Genomic DNA, 15,250 nt, shown 5'->3' with positions numbered 1-15,250 from the left:
GAAGACGATCTTTTGTAAGTTTTTCCTTGAGGTAAGGCTGGAACTCGAATCCTGTACTTGTTTGATTTGAACATCAAATTTTCCCCCTTTCTTCGTGCTTGTTCATAAGCTTTTTCTCTTCTTTGTTCTTTATCTTAATAGTTTTACTGGTTGCACAACCTCTTAAGTTTTTACTTGATACGGTTTGCAAAGCCAATCGGATATATTTATATGAAGACGAAGATCTTGCATCCCTTTTTGTTGATACTCTAAATTCTTAATAGCTTGAAAGTTTTCCTTGAGCTAAGGCTGGACCTAGTTTTCTGAACTTGTTTGAATTCCTTAGTTTTTCTCCATTTCTGTGTGCTGTGCAGAAGCTCTCTCTTTTTGTGCTTTGACTTTGTAGTTTTACTGGTTTCACAATCTTTTAAGTTTGTAAATGATATGATTCACAAGATCTATCTGATCAAGCATGAATGCTCATCATTTTTCTGGATCCAAAAAAATAACCTGATTTTTAGTTTATAAACTTTGAAAATTTAGTTTTAAAATAGTGGGATTGAACAAGACAAATCCAGTGAGATCAAAACCGTGCAATTATTAGGTCCTTTAGGCTTTGAATTGCTCAAATATGCTCTGGCCATAACGAATAAACCAATCCGAAAAGCAATAACTCCACCTCTGTCCTACTCTAATTCGGCTATTCATTCGGTTGGTTGTGACCATCCATAGACTCCTCTTCTTGGGAGGATTTAATATCCTCCCTCAGAATGCGACATACTGCTCCGATTTGTGCACAATTCTTTAAGGGAAGTTTTGAAGTTCAAAACTTCTTATAGTGATTGTGACCTCTAATAATGATAAAATTATGAGTTCAACCACTTGTAGATAATTCGGCACTGTTGCAATATGGGTAAGTTAATTTGGCTTGCTCAAGGGTGGGATCGTCCAACCACTTTTTCATCAACTGAGGGTGTAATATGGTGCATCCATTGTTAATAAGAATGAGTAATATTTTTATATTTTTGAATAATTTAAAATAAGGATTGTATTACCCCCTTCCAATTCTATAAATATATCTTGTTCTTGTTTCTTAACATTTTGAACTGGAATTGCCAAGAAATTGTAGAGAATTATGGAGTTTTAACTACTTCGAGAGCCACCAAATAATCACTCAAATATTCCCAAATTCACTAGATATTCGCCTACCAACATATCTAATGGCAATTGACATCCATAACAACCAATGTCTAGCATATGCCAATTGTCAGCATTCAACATCCGCCTGTGAGGTTATTTGGTCTCCCTTTCTATATGGAGACACTCAAGACGGTGTCTTTTGACTCCTGTTGCAAATTTTGTCATATGAACACTAGACATCACTTTCTATCAACCAGTTGATGCTTGCTAATCAACATCTATTGGCCGACTTCTAACCCTTGATGTCGGTTATCTCCCCTTCATTGGCATGAAATGTTTTTCGAGTAATGTCACTCAGTTTCCTAGTGAAATGTTGTCCATGAGTGCCATATACAAGATGCCATTTGTTGCCTTTCATCAAAATTATTATTTAAAGCCTATCATCATTCATCAATGTCACCACTTCCAATAGCTACCGTAGGATGTAGCATTCAAGTAAGTTTGTACATTGTATTCTCATCTTTCATTGATGGGGAAACCCTTTTAATCTCAAATATGGTTGGTGGATCTATTCACACTAAGCTAGGCCTTCTAGTTTTGCCCTTTTTAGGTTTTTCATATAAAATTTTTTCTATTCTCTAGATCTATGCAACTTTGTCTCTTTATCTCTGTATGTCTGTATTCTTCGTGCAATCAAACATGTAACTCTCAATCTATAGAGAATGTTGAATCTAGAATTATCCGTGAAGTATACCAAACTTTATTGAGTGTATTAAGTGAAAAGTGCACAATGACGAAGAAAAAAAGAAAGAAAAAAGTTAGGGTGAGAATCTTTAATATTTCATTTAAATAGTCTTAAGTGCATAAAATTGTCTAAACTGAGCTCATTCCTTGACCACCTCTATTTATAGATGTGGGTTGAGGCTTGAGCATTATAAAATTAGTTGCACAAATGACTATAAAAAAAAAAGAAAAAAAATACTAGATTCATGTAGCCTAATTTCCCATAATAAAATATAATTATCAGGACGCTTGAATATTCAACTTGAGAAAGTCATTTGCTGAACTAATCTGAAGTTGTTGACCTGTTGTGCATAAATAAATGAATAATAGAATAGCCGATTACTAGTTTTCTGTATGAATGAAGTCGTCCACTTGAATATTGCTATGACCGATTTGATAGATTGTACGTGCTTGCATGGTACGAATTCACTGATTGTAATCACCTACTTGGGACGAATTAAGTTAGAGACTTGGCGAATTCCTTTTGATTTGAGGTTGAGCAAGGTAAACTTGAATTGGGCTAACTTGGCTTGAGCATATTTTGGATAATTGTTTGTACAGTCGGCATGAATGTTCTTGTTTGCAAGAGTATCCTCATATGATTTTAGTGAATTTGATGATTTAATCGAAAATGTTAGTTGTTGTTCCTTCTTTCATTCAATATCAATGGATTCCCTAGATCATCTTAGATCCAACAAAATTTTCCTTGGGGCATTTATCTTTCTTCTTCCCTCTAATGCTTTTCTTGTTTGAATTGGATTTTTTGTGTGTTTTTTTTATCTGAAAATTTTAAATGTTTAATGTGTTCTTATATTTCTTAATTTTTTTATAACAAAATTTATCTTAATTGACGACGAATATCAGATGAAGTAATGTATTGTTGTTCATTTTTCTGCGTAAGAATAGGCCGGCCAAAGAGGGTGTTTATTATTTTAAACCCTTATGGAGGAAAGAGATCTGCACGAAAGATTTTTGACACTGAGATCAAGCCCCTCCTTGTTGCGGCTAATATCATGTATACCTTGCAAGGTTGGTGAGCTTTAAAATTCGCATTTTTTTGTCTTTTCTCAACCAATTGTCAGATGTAATTTATTTCACCATGTGTCATCTCTCAGAAACTAAATATCAGCTTCATGCTCAAGAACTTGCCTATAAATTGGATTTGCTAAAGTACGACGGTATTGTATGTGTCAGCGGAGATGGTGTTTTTGTGGAGGTTAGTAATTCAACTTTTAGCTTGAACAATTTCATCCTATAATTACCAACACAACAACAATAACAACATCAAGCCTTTATCCCACTACGTAGGGTCGGCTACATGAATCTTCTTTTTCCATTGTGTCCTATTAAAAGTCAAATTCTCGTTTAAATCTAATAAAGAATGATCATTCATAATATTTTCTAACCAAATCTTTTTAGGTCTACCTCTACCTTCTTAATTTTTTATGTTGAGCTTTTGTAATTGGCTATTGTTGTGGATGGCTTGATTCATGTGAATTTTGGTTTAACCTCTTGAAGGAATCAAGAATTTTGTGATGTTCTTCAACTCTATCGGGCTCTTTATTCTTTCCCTGTGTTGGTTAGGTGGTGAATGGATTGCTTCAACGAGAAGACTGGGACACTGCAATCAAGGTACCCCTTGGGATCATTCCTGCAGGTATATTTCACGAGCTGCTTATTTTACTGTAGAATATCTATAACCTCATTTGAAAACTTTTTTCTCACTCATCCTTCAGTGCCCTTTTGAACTCTGTTAACGTGTAATTCTCAATATGTGTCTCTATTCTTCTTTTCTTGTATTCATTTGAGTCTTTTAGTTGCTAATAAGAGTTTATTTTACCCATTTGGATTTGTGTAATCACATAGTTTGATCCCATTTAGAAATGGTAGTTTACATTTGAATTAATCAACTAATGGTTGTATTCTTTGATACAATGCCAAATGCAGGTACAGGAAATGGGCTAGCAAAATCACTCTTGGACGCAGCTGGAGAAATGTATTCGATACTGAATGCTACTTTTGCTGTTATAAGAGGTCACATATTCATTTTTCTTGGTTGTGGTTTCTAAGTGCTTTGCTTCTAAATTTTTCTTCGTGATCTTTATTATTCAATCATACAGGCCATAAACGGGCACTGGACGTTACTACTGTATTGCAAGGAGAAACCAAGTTTTTTAGTATCTTAATGCTTACATGGGGTATGTAAAAAAACACAAAGGATAATACATTCTAATTATTATTTGTTATTTAAGCTGTCAGACATTTTTTGATACTGTGCGGTGAAGGCAATCACCATTCAAATAGTTTTGTTTTGAGTTTTTACGATAGTAGCCGTTGAACTTTCTGGCATTTTGTAAATGCATAATTTTGTGTGCAGGGTTAATAGCTGATATTGATATTGAGTCTGAAAAGTACAGATGGATGGGAAGAACTCGCCTAGACTTCTATGTGTGTAATTATTCCCTTGTTATTTCCTTCCGGATTTATATTATGTTCTACTTCATCTGCTTTCCACGCAAAATTACTAGAATATGAAGCTCCAATTTTTTTACAGTTTGGAATAATGGATAGGTTGCTTCTATTATAGTTAGAGGTCACAAAATCTAATCAAAGAAATTATATCCTGAAAAACAGAGGTAAGGCTGTGCACATAAATGTCTCCCCATCCCCCACCTATGGTAACTTTTTGCAGTGGGCCAGTGGCTATGTTAATTTTAATGTTTGCCAGAGGGCCAATAGATAATAGCGATTTACAGTTTTTGCATCTGCTGAAAGGGTATTGTGTTTGCTTCTTCTTTGGAAGAAATCTTTTTCCTCTACTGATCTGTAAATCAGTATGTAAAGTTAATGCTTTTCCAAGTTATTGGGCTGATCTTATCTTCATATTTCTTTTTATCAGAGTTTTTTAAGAATAATGAAGTTGCGCAAATACCATGGTCATATTGAGTTTGTTCCTGCTCCTGGATATGAACTCTATGGAGAACCTATGAAGGATGGAGCAATCTGTATGGGTACTGATGATGTATCTGAGAAAGGACAAAACTGTGTTGCTGAAGTCTTGCAAGGTAGCTACCAGGGCCCTAGTGTTTGTTTTGAAAAGTCAGATTGGAGGTTTCTGGAAGGCCCCTTTGTAACTATTTCACTTATGAATGTGCCTTGGATGGGTGAAGATGCTATGCCAACACCTGAGGCCAAGGTATTCTATCTTCAACAGTATCATGTTTAGAATTTGTTCTTTTGTTTATATAGAGCAGACACTATAAGCTCACAAACATGCTGCTAGAATTCATCAACAAATATTCTACTTAGTTTTGTCTCAATTTGATTATCATAGGCATAGTCTTCTTTTCTAAAAGTTTCCAGCCGAAGGATTCTGATAGGAAACATTTGAAGATCTCAAGTAATTCCTATCACTCTTTAGAAAACAGCAAAATTCCTTCACAAGAATCCACACAAAACCGAGTAAACAGTAAAAAATTTGTATTATTTGATGAAATAGAAACGGAAAATGCCAAGATACAATTGATCCTCTATTCGAGAGGAGGATCGATCTCTCCCAAATCTCTAGATGCTGCTAGAGCCCAAAGAAAACCTAAATCTAAGAGATCTCAAATTTCAGCCAAATTCAAGATGCGCTAACCCTAGGAAAACAAACTGTTTAATGCATACAATTCAAAAGGAAATCTCTAAACAGTCCCCACATTCAATTTCCCTCCTAAATTTTCTCAAAAATCATTCCTCAAAGGTTATGTGGAGATTTGTTGTCCGTTCGGCCTCTGCGGGTGAGGCGGAACTTCCGCCTGTGTTCGCCCGGGCCGGTCCCGTGTGGACCGGCTGGACTGGTCTAACAGATTACTACATGTAATATTGTGCCACATATATAGGTTTTGAAGATTCTAGATGTGCGTGTGTGTGTATATATATATATATATATATATATATATATATATATATATATATTTGTTTCTTCAAATTTTAATTGTATTCGATGTAGAATTATGCACTGAAATTTAGTCAACATTTGCCCACCTTTACTCCAAGCTTTTAATATGGCTGGTGGATGGTTTAATCTGTAGTATGATTTTGCATGGAAGCAACTAGTAGTAATGTTGCCTTTGATATGGAATTGGTATCATCTGAGCATCCATTTCCATTGTTGCTGATTTTTATTCTTTGTATCCCTTTTCATGTGATTGTTTGTTTGAGTTGCAGTTTTCTGATGGCTTCCTGGACTTGGTTATGATCAAGGACTGCCCAAAATCTGCTCTTTTATCAATATTGCTTAAGCTTAAAGATGGAAGCCATATTAAATCACCATATGTGATGTACCTAAAGGTGAGCCCTCCCAAAACACTTAATTTTGTTGTTTCTGTAGCTGAGCACCTCTGACAGCTTAATTGGCTAATTTTGGATGGAAAACATGTTATACCAAACCAACACTTACTTTCTATAGATCAAATTTCACAGTTTTCCTGTTCTAAAGATAATTGTTCTAACTGTTTCAGGTGAAAGCATTTAAGCTGGTGCCAGGCAACCGTGTGGGGGATCCCACAAAGGGAGGCATCGTAGACGTTGATGGTGAAGTGGTTGCTAGGGGTGAAGGAATTGACTTGTGTGGTCAAGAAGGAGATCTAATGGCGTACGGACCTCCGATCCAATTAACAGTCGATAAGGGTCTAGCGACGGTCTTCTCTCCGAGGTGATCAAACATTGTCAATCTTCACCACGGTCTTCTCTCCGAGGTGATCAACCATTGTCAATCTTCACCATGTACTTGATTCTCCCTCCAACTCCTGGCTATTAATATTATACTGAATATGCACAAGTTGGGGGATGATCTTGTGTGAAGTAGAAATAATCCTCTAATTTCCATGCGTTCTTGTTTTTTGTCTCTTCAGGTCTGTTTTATCTGTTGGCCTGTTTTATAGCCATCACTTGAATTCAGCAATCCTGTTGCTGGGCTTTCCCACTATGGTTCTTATTGGTTTTTGAGTTTTTTGATTGAGAGATTATTCTGTGTGGACACCGGACACAATTTACCGTCCATAGACAAATCAGGTTCAGCCACGTCATCCAGTACCGAGGCTCGGTACTGCGCAGTACCGAGCCGCGATACCGAATAAGAGGTGATGCGGCGCATTTTTATTGGCTCTGGATGGTTTTCCGCGTCCGCACCCTTTCTGATTCAAGGATAATTAGATCATGCTTAGGACTAAACATGAAGAGATTTTGGAAAGATCCAGCTTGTTTAGGGTGCTGTACAGCGCATTCTATATTAATTAGTAGATAATTTTTAGACAATAAATAATGGCGGCCTTCCATTGTAGAGACATGAGAAACGGGTGGGGGAGAATGAAGGGAAGGGATAGAAAAATGGATAACTGGAGAAAAGCTTTGGGCATCACACTTTTTTGTGTCTCACTAGCCCAGTCTGCCAGCGAATGTTTTAGAAAATAACTATTATACATCAAAATTATCAATAATATAATTAGTAGTTATTAATAATGTTAAATAAAATAATAATTTTTAAATGTAATGATTTCGTGATATTGCTTTTATGTTTGATTTTAGGCAATGTACTTACACAGAACTCATTATGGTCATAATATATCAAATCAGAATAAAATTAGCAAAAATAATATTTTTAGAAGATTCCCAAAAGAGAAAAGGATGTTGCCAAAAAGAAGTTTAATAAAATGGAGTTTTAATAATAATATGTTGTTTGAGTAATATTTTTTTTAAGTGCTTATTAATACTAGAAAGTAAATCTAAATTATTTGTTTAGGAGTTCAACTTTAGTGATTTTATTATAAAAAACTAAATTACTTATCTATCAAATTTAAGTATACGGAATTATTTTTTTTTTATTTACAAAGTAAAGTTTATATAAATGTAAATATAAACATTCGGCATAATATTTACTAAAATTATGATAAAACTTAACTTATAATAATTTTTTATTATAGTTACAGTATTTCGTTATTTATTTTTCCATTAAAAAAAAAACTCATCTTCAACTATAGAAATAAATTTATGTTGTTAGGAAATAAGCATTTCTGTAATTTAAATATTATTTCAGGCTTATTTCTTTTCATATCAAGATGTCTACAAATTTCCTAAATCAGAATCTTATTTTATCTAATTCCGTAAGAATTAGAAAATGGCAGCGAGGAAGAAGAAGGAGAAGGAGAAAATACCTATGGCAACTTCCAAGCTATTAAAAATAACAAATTTTGACGTATTCAACCTCAAAATGGAGAAATTAAGCCGAATCAAACGAGGCCTAAGCTTCCATTGTCTTTTTACTTCTTCCTACAACTTGTCTTTGTTCCTTGAAGTCATTTGTCCACAGACTTCAACGTTGATGAATGTTCAATGATTTTTGTATTGCTCATTTGTTGAAGGCCGAATTTAATTAGACTAAATGTTAAGGAAATAATAACATAATGTCTAAAATTGAAGGAAATAAAATACCCTTCTTACTATCTTATAAAAGTTCACATAAACATGATTAATAAATCATATTAATAGAAGAAGTATATATTTACTCACTTAAGTCCAAATTAGATTTCATTATCAATATTAAGCATTAACATAATTACTCATATACAAAGAGATGGTATCATATATTCTATTTAAGTAATCATCCAGCATAATCCAGAGAAGCAATATGACATTCAATGTTGCTCTATTAGTCAGAGTAGATTGTGTTTGTTATGTATGAGGTTTCAATATCAAAGTAGAGATCATCGAATGAGTCACTTCCTGCCAAACCAACTAGTTCAATAATGCATAGGCCTTAAGAGGCAGAAATGCATACCTTCTAAAAAAGCGTATCATACTTCAGCTTCATTTGGGACAGCTTTCATGCTGCTTCTTAAAGCAACTTTTTAGTACAAAATTTTTTAGTTTTGTAACTAAAAAAATTACTTTAAGAAGTAGTAAGATAGACAACCCAAATAAAGCCTTACTATGACGTTGTGAAGAGCTCCAACATGAAAAGTAATTGGTCCAACATTAGAGGTGTCAATTCGGGTCAACGGGTTGGGTTCGGGTCGAATCCAGAACTGACCCGGCACTATTCGGGTCAACCTGAACCCGACCCATTTTTAAAAGTTTCTGGACCAGAACACGACCCGATTCAGGTCCGGGTCAACCCGACCCGACACGAATGACTCGAAGTTGACCTAAAATTGCAAGTTTTAGGGTCATAAATCTTCGATTTTCGGGTCAAAATCGGGTAAAAAACGGGTCAATCTCTGGTTTCCGGGTCAAATAGGAGTTACGTGTCAATTTTGGGTCATTTTCGGGTTGCTAGGTCAACCCAAACCCGACCCGATTTTTAAAACAGGTTGATTTGTTGAACCCGAACCCGACCCATTTCAGGTCCGGGTTGACTCTAACCCGGATTTTTCCGAGTCGGATTCGGATCGTGTCAAAAATTGCACCCCTATTCAACATAATCGCCATTATACAAGAACCTATAGTTTAAAGGTGTTATAGTTCTTAAGAATAAACAATGCTGTCATTAATACATTGGATGGTAGCAGCATTAACTTGAAAAAAATTGAGGAGATTGTCAGCATACATAAGGTGAGTGATATAGATATTATCATTATTATTAAGAGAGCAGCAAGATTTTACATAGAGATAAAAATCTGTAGTCCGATAAAATATTTGCCTGTGTTCTCAGAACTCTGTTGACAGTGAAATAGGAATGTGAAGCTTCATTCTTCAAGTGCCACATAGGAATTGAAGAGGCAATGTGCTGAAGAGATAGTTTTAGCAGTTTCTTGTGAGGACAAAGGATCTTCTCCTTGTCAGAACTCCCTCAGCTTTTTTTTTGTATGCTGAATCTGTCTTTCTAGAATAAGTCTCAACTCAACATTTCCTCAACGTAGCAGAAAGCATCAGAACTCTGGACTTGATTATTTTATTATAGGTTAATGGTTACCCTAATTCTTTATTATTATTATTAGAAATATGAAGTGGACTTGATACATCGTCAAAAAATTATCTTGATCGGGCACGAATCTTGATGCAGAATGGAGTTGGAGACTTCTAAAATTAATTCGGAGGCCATGTCAACTTCAATTTCAACGAACTTATAGTCAAACTGAGTGTCTCGGAAATACGAATCCAACGACACCAAATTCAGCTCAATCCGAGCCCAAATCGAAGACTCGAAGTGCTGTTGGAAGGTTCGAATCACAATCTGAGTTACCAAACTGTCTCTGATTTTAATGAGCTTATACTCGAATCGAACGGCTCGACGAGAGGAATCCAACGAGCCCAAGATCACTAAATTCTGACATCACTAAGGCCTTCAAATGTCTAACGAACGGTGCACGATCGTAGGATTCAATATCGGCCGTCCATTCGACCACTCCCTATTCGCCCCTGATCTCAGGCCTATTTACGAGCTATGCCACTCCAGAAAAACTATAAATAGAGCCCTCATTATTCACAAAGAGCGACCCAAGCAAGAGAAGGAAGAGGAAAAGCAAGAGAAGAAAGAGGAGAAGGAAGAGAAGGAAAAAGCTCCTCCTCGACTACCGTCGGAACCTCGCCGGACCACCGGAGCCTCGCAGACCACCGTTGGAGCCTCGTCGCACTTGCTCGTTGGCTATTTGATCAGACAGCGTCCCTACTATGAAAGGCTTCTCTCGGCTATGAAGAAGGCTTGGAATCTTAAAGGTTCGATGTCTTTACTTTCGCTTGCAGATGGTTTTTTCCTTATGAAGTTTACATCTCTGGAGGACCTGGACATGGTATGAACGGGAGGACCTTGGTTTTTGCTAGGGAAACCATTTATTCTGCAAAGATGGTCACCGAAATTCAATCCAGTGCGGGATGAGACTGCTTCTTTCCCAATCTGGATTAAAATCATCAACCTTACGCTAGCCTTATGGACTCCGACAGGTATTTCTAAGATTGCTAGCTATGTCAGAGTTCCTATTTCGGTTGATACTCTTACTGCGAATCGGACCAGGCTCACGTTCGCTAGAGTCTGTGTCCAAATCAATAAAAATTCTCCTCTTCCGGATGTTATTCCTATTGAGATTGACGGAGATGACCTGAACCTTAAGGTGGTGTATGACTGGAAGCCAACTCCCTGTGAGGGCTGTGGCACTCTGTTCCATCCTTTTTCTCTCTGCTCTGCGAATCCTAACCCCAAACTCCAGATCCCCAGCAATTCCAGACCCAGGGGAAGAAGCACCAGCCGGCACCCAAATCCCAGAATTTTGGGCCAGTCATCTAAACCTCCCGATCCACGACCTTCCTTGGAGCCTCCAATCTTAGGTCCTCCCCCAGCTTTGCCGCCAGTTGCAACTTCTGGTTTTGGCATACTTCCCATGGTCATCCCCGCTCTGAAATCCCCAACCAAAAGTTCTAAAGCTGTGACTCCTTCTTCACAATGCCCCTCTCCCAAACCTAATTCTCCTTTAATCCCACCTCTTCCTAACCTCAACTTTCCCACTGAAGTTTCTTCCTCCTCGGACCGTCCCTCATCCTTTTGTCCTCCCCCTCCCTTGATTACGACTTCCAACAAATTTGCTTCCTTACTTCCTGAGGAAGAAAATACTGTGGATTCTTCATGCCCGCCTCTTGTTACTTCCCTTTTGGTGGATAAAACTCTGGTCTCCTCCACTCCTAAACCTATTTCTTCTCCTAATGAGCATTGCTCGTCTTCTGAGAATGCCTCTAATTCCAATTCCAAATCCACTACTGTCAAGGATTCGAAGAAGGGCAAGGCCAAGCCAGCAAAAAGGCCAAAGGTTCCCGTTATTAATGTCTTCTACGCCTATAGCATGCTGGAACGTGAGGGGGTATAATGACCCTGAAAAAGTTAGGCACTGCAGAGATTTGGTTACTTCTTATAGTCTTAAAATTTTGTGTATCCTTGAGACAAGAATTAATGTCCAGTCTTCCTTGGACCCTTGGTTTCTTAATTTGCACAAAGTCTTTGATGATGAATCGTCCTACAACAATTTCAGTTTCTCCTCGCCTGGGAGAATCTTGATTAAATGGGATAACTCTTCTGTCGCCTTTAACCCAACGTTTACCTCTTCTCAACTGATTAATGGTGTCTTTGTGGCTGGAAACTCTCCGCCTATCCATTTATCAGTTGTCTATGCTGCCAATGAAATGAGAGATAGGAAAACTCTTTGGGAGGATCTTCGTTTGACATCCCCTCCTGCTGATCAGCCGTGGATCATCCTTGGGGATTTTATCTGGGAGAGTTTAACAAGTGCATTTTTTATTGTGGTGTTCAAGATCTTGCTTCAGTTGGTCTTTTTTATACCTGGTTTAATCAAAGAATCGATTCTCCTATCCATATTAAGTTAGATAGGATGCTGGTTAATACGGCACTTCTCAGCTTATATCAATCTGCGTTTTATAGAGTTGCCCCTCCTGGCGGCTCAGACCATTCTCCTCTGATCTTTTACTACAAGGCTCCTCCGTCTTTTACTCCCAGATTCATGTTTAAGAATTATTGGTTTAATATTGACCCCTTCTGGGATGAGGTCTTAAATGCTTTTAATATACCTTCAATGGGCAATCCCATCTCCTCCTTTTATCATAGTCTCAGGCTGCTTAAAAGTTCAATTAAAGGGAAAAATTGAGGATCATCCAACCATTTATCCAAAGAAATCTTTTAGCTTCAAAATATGCAAAGTGATATTTTGATTGATCTCCAAACTTCTCCTTTATCTGCTGATTTGAACTATAAACTAAAACTTGTGAATGCTAAGTTGGCTTATCTTCATTCCTCTTGGACTTCCTGTATTTCTCAGCGTGCAAAAGCTTACTGGCTAACTAAAGGGGAAGATGACTTGGGGTATTTGTACTCAAAAATAAAATCTAGGAATAACAAAAACATTATCAGAGAAATTACCTCTGTCTCGGGTACCTTCTCTTCTCATTCTAGCATTTCTGAATCTATTATTTCTCACTTCAATTCTCTGTTTAATGCTCCGATTGCTGCTGTGGTTGAGGATTACAATATTCCTGTTGGAAAAGTTATTCCCTCTCAGCTTATCTCGCTACTTACTGCCCCGTTTTTAGATGAGGATATTAAAAAGATTGTTTTCTCTCGCAAATCCATTGTGGCTCCTGATCCAGATGGATTTACCTTTGAATTTTATAAGAAGACGTGGCATTTACGGGGTCCTAAGATGTGCAGAGCCATTAAAATCTTTTTCACTACTGGGTTTTTACCGAGAGCTACCAAAGCCACTGCAATTGCTCTTATTCCCAAAGGACTGCACGCTTCTCACATTACGGACTATAGACCTATCTCTTTGTGTAATGTGTTCTATAAGGTAATTGCTAAGCTGCTTGCTAATAGAATGAAAATTGTCCTTCCCCACATTATCCATGAAAATCAAGTGGGATTTATTTCTAAAGGAAATGCTTCTGATAACATTATTCTGGCGGCTGAGTTACTTAGGGAATTTAAAGCTGGCTCCAACCTTTTTTGTGCTAAACTTGATGTCAAAAAAGCCTTTGACTCTTTATCCAGGGAGTTTCTTTTTCAGCGCCTTAAACTCAAAGGTTTTCCAGATATTTTTATCAATTGGATTAAGGGTTGTATAACTGACGTCTATTTCTCTATTTGTGTCAATGGCTCACTTGAAGGTTTTTTCAATTCCTCATCTGGTCTTAGGCAAGGCTGCCCCCTTTCTCCTTTGTTGTTTTGCATAGCTATGGACGGCCTTTCCTCGTCCCTTCACTCCCCTCACTTCTCAGGTTTGTCTTTTAATGGAGTAGACATAAATCACCTTATGTATGCGGATGATCTTTTAGTCTTTGGTAAATCTGAGGTTGTGAATGTTAATTTTCTGAAGAATGCTTTATATGAATTTGGGAGAGCTTCAAATCTTCATATTAATCCTTCCAAGAGCTCCATTCTTTTTGCTAAGGATACTTCTTCTGCCAATGATATTGCTGAGATTTTGGGTATTGAGAACTTAAATACTTATTTGATTTATCTTGGGCTGCCCATCTCCCCCAAAAGGCTTAACGCCTCTCATTTTCAACCTCTCCTAGACAAGGTTACTGCTCTACTGGCGGGGTGGAAGGTGAAATTCCTATCCTTTGCTGGTAGATTACAGTTCCTGAAATTTTCTATTTCGAGCACACTGGCTTATTGGATTAGGGGTTCTATCATACCCAAAGGTTGTCGTTCTTTAATTACAAAGCTTTGTTCTAAATTTATGTTACATGGGAATATTGAAGATAGGAAATTGCATTTAATTGCTTGGCACAATATTTCGAAGCCTAAATCCTGTGGGGGGCTTGGCATCCTTTCTTTTGATGCATTTTATTATGCGGTGATCTGTTCTTTTATTTGGAGATGGTTTAACAACCCTTCGCTGGCTATCTCTTGGTTAAAAGCCAAATATGAATCTCCATTTAAAAGCTCTTCTATATCTGCTTCTAAGTTCTGGAAAGGAATTTGTGATGTGGCTAGCAAGATTAAAACTGATATCACCTTCTCTGTTGGTGGTAACTGTAATTTCTCCTTTAATTGGGACCCTTGGATGGATGGTCTTTCTTTGGGGGATATTGCTTATGATGCGAGATTGAACTTTAAAATGGTAGATGGTTTTATTTTGAATGGTGTGTGGGCTTTACCGGATTTCTTGTCGCCTCAATTATCTGCGGTTGTCTTAAATGTGCCTATTCAGGAGCATTCTGGAATTACCTGGGCGGGTTCTGTTAACCCCACTTTTAAGTCTTTTTGCAATCTTTTTTACTCTACTTTGGAGGAGGTAGATTGGCATAGATTTATTTGGCACAAAAAGAGTTCTCTTAAGTTTGCAAGTTATGCTTGGATGACAATTACTCATAAATTAAAATGTGCTGATGTGCTGATTAAAAGGGGGATGATAGTTTCTGCTGCTTGTTCCTTTTGTGCCAATATGACGGAAAACCATAATCACATTTTTTTTAGTGTGATTTCTCTTTCTCTGTTCTTTTAATGGTTTTTCCATTATTTGAAAGGTTTCTCTTTACTCTTTAGGCCCAACTTGCTTCAAGTCTATGACCTTCTGGATTCGGAATTTTCCTCTAGCACAGAAATTTTTTTTTTGCTTTTCTATTGTGGCTTATACTGTGTATCATTTATGGAGGGAGAGAAACAATAGGCGCATTTCTAATACTTGGTTAGCTCCGACTGGTGTGACTGGCAACATTATCTCTGTCATTAGGAAGAAATCTTACTCTTGGAAAAATGTGGAGGCACTTAAGATTAAATTCCCTTACCTTTTTTGAACAATTTTTCTGGCTGGAGGTTACTGAGGTTTTACTTGTAGATGATTTTGGCTTAGGCCTGATTTGT

The 15,250-nt window shown here is 37.1% G+C and overlaps 1 protein-coding gene across 1 annotated transcript; it reads left to right on the top strand.

The window, feature by feature from the left end:
• Positions 1–3,821: 3,821 nt before the first annotated feature.
• LOC110106486 (sphingosine kinase 1-like) lies at positions 3,822–6,874 on the top strand. Its single transcript, XM_020836416.2, has 6 exons — positions 3,822–3,936; positions 4,023–4,100; positions 4,280–4,350; positions 4,802–5,098; positions 6,115–6,237; positions 6,408–6,874. The coding sequence occupies exons 1-6, from the start codon at positions 3,837–3,839 to the stop codon at positions 6,603–6,605; spliced, it is 867 nt and encodes a 288-aa protein (XP_020692075.1). The 5' UTR covers positions 3,822–3,836; the 3' UTR covers positions 6,606–6,874.
• Positions 6,875–15,250: the final 8,376 nt, after the last annotated feature.

Source organism: Dendrobium catenatum, unplaced genomic scaffold (genome assembly GCF_001605985.2).
Source record: "Dendrobium catenatum unplaced genomic scaffold, ASM160598v2 fragScaff_scaffold_488, whole genome shotgun sequence".
Taxonomy (NCBI): domain Eukaryota; kingdom Viridiplantae; phylum Streptophyta; class Magnoliopsida; order Asparagales; family Orchidaceae; genus Dendrobium; species Dendrobium catenatum.
This window is presented reverse-complemented; position numbering and strand designations above follow the sequence as displayed.

Bases quoted from the DNA above. Each gene is read 5' to 3' on its own strand.
- LOC110106486 (XM_020836416.2), top strand. From the start codon at position 3,837: ATGCCAAATGCAGGTACAGGAAATGGGCTAGCAAAATCACTCTTGGAC. The intron at 4,101-4,279 runs GTATGTAAAAAA...TTTTGTGTGCAG, and splicing joins TATCTTAATGCTTACATGGG to GGTTAATAGCTGATATTGAT. The intron at 4,351-4,801 runs GTGTGTAATTAT...TCTTTTTATCAG, and splicing joins GAACTCGCCTAGACTTCTAT to AGTTTTTTAAGAATAATGAA.